Below are 12,052 nucleotides of genomic sequence, written 5' to 3' on the forward strand. Positions count from 1 at the left end.
GACAGCTTGGAAAAGTGGGGTAATTTGCCGGATACAACTGGGGAGAAAATGGGGGGGGGGGGCCTCAAAAAAATCCCAAAACCAACCATTTAATATGGACAAATGGAAAAAAATTAAAGGAATGTTCATTCAGCAATCAGTGGGAGAAGTGAGAGCAACGAGATGAGGCAGTCCTTCTGACGTCAGGCCTGTTTTCTCTTGTGGCAATCCTGCGGCATTGGCCAAGATGTGCATTGGAGAGTCTGTTTCTTTCCTGGTTCTTGATCGCGTTCACTGAAGAAAACTATGACTCATATATGTACTTGGAAGGGAACATTGTGAGTAGGAGCACTGCAACAGCTCTAATGTTGTTGAATCAAGCTTGGGGAACCACGTTGAGCCAAAAGTCACTCACCCCAACGTCCTTGTGTTGTGCTCTGAGCAAATCGAATGTTCCCATCACCAAGACCTCCATCTGAAGAGTTGTCTCATCTATGGAAGGTATCAGCCTTTTGGCCTCTGCAGTCCACTGGCTGTCATCCAAATCGGAAAACAGCTGTCTCAGGAAGAGGAGGATGTCACCTGAGAGTTTAGGGGCGCTTTCCAATCATTCCTTGAAGTATTCTGCCAGGCTCATCACAAAATCTTTCATCGTTGGATCCTCCTGCATTTCATTATTCCCACAATGCACCCGCAGATGTGGAAAGTGCAACTTTCTCTTGTGAATGTCTCGCTCCAAAAGGTTCAGCTTTGACCAGAAAGCTTCAACCACCTCGTACATATATCTGCAAAAGTGTGGCTCTTGCCTTAAAATTGCAGATTAAGGTGATTTAGATGAGACATGATGTCACACAAAAGAATATCATATGCCATCACCTTATTGTCACTTAAAAACCTCTGATATTCTTGAGCTTTGGCTCCGCAGGCTGGATAAAAATGACACAAGCTCATGGTGCAGGTCGCACACCTTCTCCAACACACGGCCTTTTGCTGTCTCAGCGAACATCATTACGCAGCAAAACATCCTTGTGTTCTGCTGACATTTCCTCCACCAATGCTCTGAAAAGGAGATGTTGCAGACTAGAACTCTTGGGAACGAAATTTACCAGTTTCGTCACAGTATCCATCACCCCTTTAATTTCCCCACACAGTTTAGCGCACAAACCTGATTTGTTAATAATGCAATGGAAATGGTAAGAGTGCTGGGTTAACACTGGCAAGCTTGCTTACCAAGCCCTTGTGTTGTCCCACCATTAACGGAGCCCCATCGGTGACAATGGACACAATTTTGCTCACATCCAAGCCATTCTTCTCAAAGAACTGTGTTAATTCATTAAAGATGATTTCCCCAGCTGTGCTCCCAGCTAGAGGAAGCAAATAAAATAGCTCTTCCTGAAAGATCTTCCCATCAAAAAAATCTTACAAACACAGATAGCTGTTCCATATCGGTTCAGTCACAGGACGAGTCTATGGCTAGTGGCTTCTGCTTTATTCAAATCAGTGAGTAGATTGGAAAAACACTCTGCTAAAAGTTCTACTGTCCTTGTTGCTGTGCTAGCTGACAATGGCACCCGCTTTAATAGCTTCACAATCGTTTTCTTGTTTTTCTCATCATGACTTAAAACTTCGGCAACCATATCATTTGCACACATTTTAATCAACTCAGCATCAGCGAATGGCTTCTTAGCTTTAGCAAGGTACCATGAAACATGTGATGATGCAGCTGCTGCACTCTCTTGTGCCAATGGTGATTTACAGATAGCAGAACCGGAGTGATTGTATAATGTTATCATATTTGCTATTTTTCGTTTGCGGTGATCTGATTTTGTAGGGTAGTTGGCATTAAAACTGGCAGCATGCGTAGGGCTGAAGTGCCGCTTGAGATTTAACCCATCCTAGCTGTGTAGCTAGAAGCAGTGGGCAGCCACTGGGCAGCACCCGGGGACCAACTCCAGTTCGTCTTGCCATGCTTTGGTCAGGGGCAGAGACAGGAGTATTAACCCTAACATGCATGTCTTCCTGATGGTGGGGGAAACCGCAGCACTCAGAGAAAACCCACTGCAGACACAGGGAGAACATGCAAACTCCACACAAATGATGACCTGGGATGACCTCCAAGGTTGGACAACCCTGGGGTTCGAACCCAGGACCTTCTTGCTGTGAGGCGACAGTGCCAACCACTGTACCACCATGCCACCAATTTGACCAGAAACATAATGTATGGGTTTTTTTTTCTTATTTTTTTTTTCCATGTGGTAGGTGGTTTTGTGATAGCCTAACAGCAGAGTCCACCATTAAATTGAATTATTGCTCAACGGAGTATGAATACATTATTGTGCTGCAAGGGCAGCCTTTTTCATTTTAGTTGTAGTTTAACTTGCTACCTATATCAGCGACATGACCAATGGGCCACCATTACACTAATGAGTAAGATAGTGTTTGTCTCAACAAAAAATTATCATCTTATAACATCAGCTGGCAGGATCTCATTGGGGTCTACTGAGCAATAAACCCTTGGCTTTAATTAAAGGGCTTCTCATTCAATGCTCAAACTCTAAAGGCTGTATAAATGACAAAAGTCATACTATTGACCTTGTGCTCATGTCTGTTCTTGGTTCCAGTGAAGTGGAAACAGTAAGTTTCGTGTCTTACTACAAAGTTGTTGTGTTTCAGGAAATGCTAACCCTTTCCAAAGCCATACTTCAGTCTTAGTCAATAACCTTAAAGATATAATCTTGTAAGATTTGCACTTAAATCTAGCTTATATTTGATCTGTTACTGTGGCCTGTTTTCAATACTATCTCTTGAAATATTGGACCACTAATTATCTGTGGAACCCCAATCTTCTTTTACGACCATTCAACATCACCCAGTTTATCAGAGGAGCGAGAACTGAAAAAGTACTGATCAATCAACACACTGATCGATTGTCTTGAGGAAGTGATAGCACTGCTGATGCCCACCTTTCACTACCAGTGCACTGCTAACTGGGTAGTAACAGCACCAATTACATTGTCAAAATAATAATAAATCAAACTTATATAGCGCTTTTCTGACATTCAAAGTCGCTTTACAATAAATGGCGGTGAAACAAGACAACAGATAAACATAACACAGACATACAGGGGTGGATGGGAAGGGGGAGCTACAAGAGGGAGAAGCAGCAGCCACACACAATGCCAGCAGTACTCTCCGACTTAAACAGATACAAAAGGGTAACAAAAACAAAACAAAACAAATATAGCTCTACAGCTGTCTGGTATGGACAGGAGACATTGCTAACCACTGGGCACAGGGCCAGTGTTTTGCGCTGTCACCTCACAGCAAGAAGGTTCTGGGTTTGAACCCTGGGTTTATCCAACCTTGGGGGGTCATCCTAGGTTGTCCTCTGTGTGGAGTTTGCATGTTATCCCCATGTCAGTGGTGGGTTTTCTCCAGGTGCTCCGGTTTCCCCCACCATCAAAAAGACATGCATGTTATGGTTAATACTCCCGTCTGTGCCCCTGACTGAGGTATGGCAAGACGAACTGGAGTTGGCCCTCGGGTGCTGCATAGCTGCCCACTGCTCCTAGCTACACAGCTAGGATGGGTTAAATGCAGAAAGCATTGCCCCACTGGGATTAATAATAAGGATAATAGTAATACATTTTATTTGTGGGCGCCTTTCAGAGCACTCAAGGACACCTTAGAGAATACAGTTAAAAACAAGTAGCACTGTACCAGACAGCATAAAATCAAAACAAAGCAGGGTAGACGATAAAAGGTTAATACAACAGGTAAGTATAAAATCATCATCTGCACAAAACTCAATGAAGCGTGTATAAGACTGAATATGCCTGTTTGAAAAGATGCGTTTTGAGATGGGATTTGAAGGTTGAAAGAGAGTCAATGTTGTGAATGTCTTGTGGGAGAGAGTTCCATAGGCAAGGGGGAGAATAACTGAAGGCTCTAGACCCCATGGTAGTCAAGCAGGCCAATGGTGTAGTGAGTTGGAGAGCAGAAGAGGATCTGAGAGAGCGGGTGGGGATGTGATGTGGATATGAAGGAGTTCAGAAAGATACGAAGGAGCTAGGTTATTAAGGGCCTTAAAGGTTAGAAGCAGGATCTTGAAGTCAATACGGTATTTAACAGGGAGCCAATGGAACTGCTGAAGAACAGGAGGGATATGATCTATGGAAGGAGTTCTGGTAATGATATGGGCAGCTGAATTCTGGACCAACTGAAGTTTATGAAGACACTTGAGGGTAAGACCAAAGAGGATAGAATTGCGGTAATCAATATGGGATGTAACCAGGGTGTGAATAAGTATGGCGGTGCTGTTAGGTGTAAGTGACGGGCGAAGACGATTAATATTGTGTAGGTGGAAGTATGCAGACCAAGTAACATTGTTGATGTGAGCTTCAAAAGATAATGTGCTATCCAAGATGACACCTAGACTCTTAACCTGAGGTGATGGAGGTACTATAGCATTGTCAATAGTCAGAGAAAAACTATCAGGGTTAGTCAAAGTAGATTTAGTCCCTACTAGGAGGACCTCGGTTTTATCACTTAAGTTTGAGGAAGTGGTATGAAAACCAGGATTTAATTTCTAGTAAGCAGTCAGAAAGGGGAGTGGGGGTAGGCTTAGTGGATAGATAAAGCTGGGTGTCATCAGCGTAGCAGTAAAACTGAATGCCAAATTTCCTGAAAATGTGGTCAAGAGGTAATAGGTAAATAATAAATAGGTGGGGTCCCAATACAGAGCCCAGGGTACACTGGTAGTAACAGAAAAGGACTGTGATCTCAAAGGACAAACAGTGCGGCCAGAGAGATGTGATCTAAACCTGTCAAGGGGGTTGCCAGTTATTCCAATGGAAGCTAATCTCTCTAGGAGGATGTTATGTGAGATGGTATCAAATGCTGCACTCAGATCAAAAGGACAAGTATGGTTAAGAGCCCAGAGTCAGCTGCCAACAACAGATCATTAGTGATTTCCACCAAGGCTGTCTCCGTACTGCGCATGGAGCAAAAACCAGACTGGAATTGTTCCAACAGACTGTTGTGAGTCAAGTGAGCGTTCACCTGAGATGTGAGTGTTCTTTCAAGTGTTTTAGAAGGAAACAGTACATTTGAGATTGGGCTAAAATTATTCAAATTGTTGGGATCTGCACCAGGTTTCTTGAGGATTGGAGTTATTGCAGCTGTTTTGAGAGATGAGGGAACAAGACCAGAGGTAAGGGAGGAACGTATGATATCAGTTATTAAAGAGTATAGAGAAAGTAAACAGGCTTTTACTAAATGAGTAGGAAGGGGGTCTAGCTGACAGGTAGATGATTGGGATTTGCGAATAAGACCAGATATTTCCGCAACAGTTGGGAGTTTAAAACTAGATAGTGAAGAAGAGAAGGGCGCATAGAAGGGTGAATAAGATGAACTGTATGCAGTATTGTTTGACGAGGCCAACTGCTGATGAATTTTTCCATTTTGGCATTAAAAAAGGTCATGAAGGTGTTACACTGAGCAACTGAATACAGGTGAGGTGCAAGAGTGTCCGGTGGCCGTAAAATATTGTTTACCATGGAAAACAGGGCTCTAGTGTTCCCTTCGTCTGATGTAACTAAATTTGCATAATAAGACGATTTCGCTGTGGACAGAGCTTCCTTATAATGATTATAACAAAAGTAGTAAAAAAAAATTTTATTGCCAGTTGCTAGCCAATGTGCAATGTGTGGTCAAAGCAATCAGTATGGACAAGTTCTACTTTCAGTTACTATACTTCCTTCACTAGTGTATTCAATAATGTTCTCGGTGCTCAGCATATACCCAACACTATTTGGAGAGGAAGGGATGGAGGGAGATGGAATCGGCCTCCATTTTTATTTTGAGTGGGATGTCTTACACATTCATTGGGCTTTATACTGCTTCAGGCACTGGAGTGACATGACCTTCCCAAATCCCATGAATCCCACCACCTACTAGTTTCTCTCCAAATTCCAATCATTTTCAAAGTTATGCTCAGTTAAGAAACTTCTCAAAATGTATGCCATTTCCATTCTTCAAAATCAGAAGAACATCATTCACTCTTCTAAATCATCTTGTCTATAATATTGAGTTTCCATACTTGCTGAAATCAGAAGTCTCTCCAATGCCCCCAAGAAATTCAGAAACTAGGATTTTAATGGGATGTGATGAAATTAATCACATCATCCCAAATACCAACATAAATTTACTAGTTTTGGGTTTGTTTTAGGAATTGCTGCGAGAATACATGCAACTGTTAAGCATGGGTAAGATTATTCCTCTTTTAAGTCTCTAACCACTTAACCCTTTGCAACCCTAACCATAAACTAAGATCACTGAAAAATGGCCATTTGGTTATTTTTACACCCTGAATTAAGACTAATCAAAACTGAGCCCTTACCAGCTGGGAAGCTGCTATTCAAAATGTCATGTGAAGGTCCACCATCCATCCATCTATCTATTGTCTATACCCACCTAATACAATTCAGTGTCATGGAGGGCTATAGCCTATCCCAGCATGCACTGGGCAGGCAGAGAGAAACTATGGATAGGTCAGCAGTCTACTGCAGGGCCCACACAGACAGTCACTTACACACATACCATTCACATTTATTGGCTGTTTGGGTTTGCCAATTTCCCTAGCATGCATGTCTTTGGATAGTAGGAGGAAACCAGTGTACCTGGAGGAAAAAAAAAACTTTTCATGCTTCACCTAAACATGGGTTTTCGGTCATGACCAATTTAATCCCTTTAGAGAAGTTAATTTCATTTTATTGTATTTTAACCAAACTGATCTGACCTGACTTTACACATGACCTGCAAGACATCAACCGTGACACCAAAGTAACTCCTGTCAACAATAATGCTGAGATGTACGGTCCTGGATAAGCAAATGCTGTTTGCCTACAAAATTGTTGCCACAACCTATTCCTGTAGATTTGCTCTTGACAGGATTCTCTAAATCAAGCTCTTTCTCATCAGGTACTCTTTTCAGCTCTGCTTTCCTTACCACTGAACAGCAACTCCCTCCTGGCAGATCTCCTTATATTTCTTTAAGTATGAACCATTTATTTTGAGGCATACTGCTTCCAAAGAATTTCCTTTTACACTGGTAACGTAACCACCTAAACTTTCTAAAGGCATGCCATAATGCATATGTTGGCAGTCTTAACTGTGGCTCATTTGTTAGTAATATCATGACCTGAGCTGAACCTTAAAAAGCCTCTTTTATGTTCTTACAGTTGTCACAAGGAGAATGAGCATGTGTGAGTGCAAAAAAAAAAAGAAAAAAAGGATGGTACTGATGTTATTTTCCCACGTTCCCTGAGGTAATGACTGTGTTTTAAATGACTGTCAGCACTTTGAAATCCTCTAGTTCACATATATATTAAGACACACACACACACACACACACACACACACACACACACACACACACACACACACACACACACACACACACACGGGGAGCTGGTTGCTTGGCAACCATTACAGGGGGTTACTTCAGCATGCAGTAGACCTCAGTGGGAGCATGTGCAGAACACTTTCTCAACGACAAAGTGAATGAATGTATTATTATTTAAAAAAAACAAAATAAAATAACACTGCCACCTGAATACCTTCATCATTTCACCACTACTCACTGTCACTGTGGATATCATCATCTTAATGATGTTACCCTTAGCCTGATCTTCAATGTTAAACTGATCCATTTTATCACCACAACAATCATTAGTATGAAAAACCTCCATTACTCTGTTCAAAGACACATACACAAATATGTGCAGTTATTTCTAATGAGCTATTAACTGTCCTGCAAAAAAAAGAAAAAAGTTTGCAACTTGCTTTTAATGCAGCATAATTGTTATATATACTGTAATTAAGGCAAGTTAAAAAAAACACCGATAATCCAGGAGATTATCGGACATACTATATCACAGACACACTATATCATAGGGAAAATGCATAGGGATAGACAAAGGGCAATCATTCTGGAACAACTCTGTTGAAGTAAAATGAATGAGGTCCATACATAGGCAGGAGGAAGCTGGAAGGTGTAATAAGGCAGTTTTTTTTGGGTAAACCATGGACACTTGGTGAATTGGGAAATGTAGAGGGAAGAACTTGACTGGAGAGAGCTGTAGGATTTGGAGGCAAACTGAATTAGATTTCTTTTTTTTCTTTTTCTTTTTTGTGGGTTTCCCCCCCTTTTTCTCCGCAATTGTACCTGGCCAATTACCCCACTCTTCTGAGCTGTCCCAGTCGTTGCTCCACCCCCTCTGCCAATCCAAGGAGGGCTGCAGACTACCACATTCCTCCTCCGATACATGTGGAGTCGCCAGCCATTTCTTTTCACCTGACAGTGAGGAGTTTCACCAGGGGGACATAGCACATGGGAGGATCACCCCCCCCCCAGTTCCCCCTCCCCTCTGAATGGGCACCCTGACTGACCAAAGGAGGCACTAGTGCAGCGACCAGGACACATATTCACATCTGGCTTCCCACCCGCAGACACGGCCAATTGTGACTGTAAGGACACCCGACCAAGCCGGAGGTAACATGGGGATTCGAACCGCCCATGCCCATATTGGTAGGCAATGGAAGAATTAGATTTCTTTTAAGTGGTGCCTTTAATGCAGTGAGCACTATGTGTAAACATAGATACAGTAGGACATAATCTGTCATGGGGTGAAACAAAACATTTTCAAAAACAAAAGATCTAGAGACTGACAACAAAATGTTATGATGTCTGCAAGCAGCAACTGAGAGAGAGCAATATGGGACAAGCTGCAAGGACATATCTGCAAAACAGCTGATATCACACTTAAAATAGTAAGCATTATTCTGAGGCCAGACCTGTTGTTTAGGTTGCAGATGCTATTGGGTGCTTCTTTGAGCTTACAGGAAGCGTGCAGTGCATACAACATATCAGAAGGAACTATTTAGCTCATCCTAAAATGGGGGCAAAGGTTGAGCTGTTTGAAAAATACAGTGAGCCCCATGGATGATGGCTATTGAAAATTTGAGGCAAAACCCAGCTTTACACTGCTAATTGAATTAGCATTCATGGATGAAGATTAAAGCAGCCAGTAAAAAGTTATCTCCAATGGAGCAGTGGGAGCCTAAGAGTGGCTACAGCTTTAAAGAAAACATTCGAACTGCAGCACAAAGTCAAATGGGTAAATGCCTTCGTGCTATGGGACTAGGATAGTTTCCTGGTGTTTGCTTTGTTTATTATTAGCATGAAGTATTTAGTTAGCAATTGACTTAGCGCTTGTTTCAAAGTGTTATGCTTGCAAATGTAATGATGTTTATAGTACTGTCTGTTGCTAGAACAATAAACATTATTAATTTGTTAGTATATTGAGCAACACTATTGACTAGACAGTCATTTTGTCTCATTTACTGGCATATCCACTGCATATATACTGAATTATTATGGAACATGAACTTCATTGGTGCTCCCATTGTTTTTAACACTGATAGCACTTAAGTTTTAGCAACCAGTTAGTACTTGTCCAATCCCTAAATAAATAAATACATAACTTAATTAATTAATTAATTAATTAACCTTGCAATGGGATTTTGGCTTATTGCTTGGATACTAACTAGCAAGAGAGGCAAGATTGAGATGGCTTGGGCATGTGTGGAAGAGAGGTGCTGAATATATTGGGGGAAGGATGCTGAATATGGAGCTGCCAGGGAAGAGGAAAAGAGGAAGGCCAAAGAGGAGGTTTATGGATGTGGTGAGGGAGGACATGCAGGTGGCTGCGGTGTGGCAGAGCAAGATGCAGAAGACAGGGAGAAATGGAAACGGATGATTCGCTGTGGCGACCCCTAATGGGAGCAGCCAAAAGTAGTAGTAGTGGTAGTAGTAGCTTGTATACTACTTGTAGTATTGTTTGACTGCAGCTGAGGCCTGTCTTCAATGAGGAAGGTTCAATGCCAGCCCCCTCATCCACTAGCTCTTTTTGAGATGTGTGTGTGTGTGTGTGTGTGTGTGTGTGTGTGTGTGTGTGTGTGTCTGTGTCTGTGAGTGTGCGCACACAGTTAGGCACCTCTATTAAAAAGTCTCCAGTCCTGAGCCCGGCTTGCCATGCCACACCTCCCTCATCCACAGACTCGAGGTACTGCAAAGCAGGAAATGCAGGTGTGGGCGTAAATTCCTCAATGGGGGTATCCGCTGTAGACCAACAGAGAGACAAAGACGGGAAGAGACAGAGGATCAAACCACACTCCTGTCTATATAAACTTGAGGAAAGACTGTTTTGTATCTTATTGGTTTTCAGTAGAAAAACTGAACATGGAGGGTGATATCATGATAGTTGGATCCTATTTAAATTATTTCTGATTTTATATATATATTAAACCATTTATAAAGTAATAAAATTGGTAATCAAATAAATTATGCAGTATATCCATTTCAAAGGTGGTGTTAAACAAATGATTTTAGAAATCTGCTAAAAAAACTTTTTTTACAGCCATTTAAAACTAAAATTTGATATTCCATTAACCACTAATTTACCTATTCTATGCTACAATTCATTCGGGTAGCACTTTACTTTTAGATAACTCTTTTATCTCAACAAATCCTGAGTGGCACACTGATGGAGAACAACCCAGAGACCTTCTGGCCACCTTGTAGACTTTCCTCCAAACACCATATCCTGCCATAGGATTGGTTGATGATCGATTTAAATAACTGTTTCCCAAATTGTTTTTTTTGGGGGGGGGTGGGATTTTTTCCCTGCTTTTCTCTCCAATTGTACCTGTCCAATTGCCCCACTCTTTCAAGCTGTCCCGGTCGCTGCGCCACCCTCTCTGCCAATCCGGGGAGTGCTGCAGACTACCACGTCTCCTCCGATACATGTCGAGTCGCCAGCCGCTTCATTTCACCTGACAGTGAGCAATTTTGCCAGGGATACATAGCGTGTGGGAGAATCACGCCCCCCCCCAAACAGGCGCCCCGCCCGACCAGAGGAGGCGCTAGTGCAGCAACCAGGACATACCCACATCCGGCTTCCCACCCGCAGACACGACCAGTTGTATCTGTAGGGACGCCCGACCAAGCCGGAGGTAACATGGGGATTCAAACCAGCGATCCCCGTGTTGGTAGGCAACGGAATAGACCGCTATGCTACCCGGACACCCCCCCCCCACCAACTTGTTTTTTTACACCACCTGTTAACTTATGGTTGATAATCAATTACTTATGAAGGCAATGATCATTAGCATCCATAAAGACATACCCAGATGTCACAATATATTTAAACTGTCTAGTACAGCATTTCCCAACCCAGTCCTCAAGGAACCCCCATCCTGCAGATTTTCATTGTAACCCTGCACAGGTAGCCCTGCTTGTACTTACTCAACCAATCATCTCACAGCACTTAATTATGCAAGGTGTGCAACATCTGACATAATTCATTGTTGATTGGTTGAATAACTACAAACAGGTACCTATTCAGGGTTGCAAAGAAAATCTGCAGGATAGGGGTTCCTTGAGGACTGGGTTGGGAAACACTGGTCTAGTGGACCAGGCATAAAAGCTAGGCAGGGTGTTGTTCAGTGTGCAGGTTCGGGTTTCCATTAGAGATTATTGTTGTGTGCAGTGAGCAGGAAGGAGACTAGCTTCCATTGCATGCTGTGGTTTACAAATCCCTGGACCCCATGCTGAGGAGAGCCATTTGGTGGGTTCTTGGTTCACACCTTGCTCTGTGCAGTAGGTGCACAGTAGTGCTGCTTTCCAAACACCGTCTCCACATTACTGGCTTTTCAAATTTTAGATTTGTTGCTTTTAAATGTTTCTGTACTCGTTCTAAGGACTGAGCATTTGATTCTAGGACTGATGGCATGGGACAGCTAAATATAAATCTTGAATAAATGTTTGGACTGTGGAAGGTCTATTCACACATGAATTGTTCATGAATAATGACCAATAGATTTATCATAGGTTTTGAGTTGGGATAGCTTGTGTAAGCATCAAAGGTTTATTTTGCCTGGATCAGGCCTGCTTCTCAAGAATCAATGGAAGTGTAGCAAAAATTAACTTTGCTAAAAATAGAGACTTGAA

The 12,052-nt window shown here is 42.3% G+C and overlaps 1 protein-coding gene across 1 annotated transcript in view; it reads right to left on the bottom strand.

Annotated features, from left to right (window-relative positions):
• The window catches only part of shank2b (SH3 and multiple ankyrin repeat domains 2b), a 251,559-nt gene that overhangs the window by 55,810 nt on the left and 183,697 nt on the right, over positions 1-12,052 (bottom strand). Inside the window, 1 exon segment of the mRNA XM_056282438.1 lies at positions 10,038-10,162. Within this exon segment, the coding sequence (XP_056138413.1) occupies positions 10,038-10,162 (125 nt within the window).

Source organism: Lampris incognitus, chromosome 6 (assembly GCF_029633865.1).
Source record: "Lampris incognitus isolate fLamInc1 chromosome 6, fLamInc1.hap2, whole genome shotgun sequence".
Lineage (NCBI taxonomy): Eukaryota > Metazoa > Chordata > Actinopteri > Lampriformes > Lampridae > Lampris > Lampris incognitus.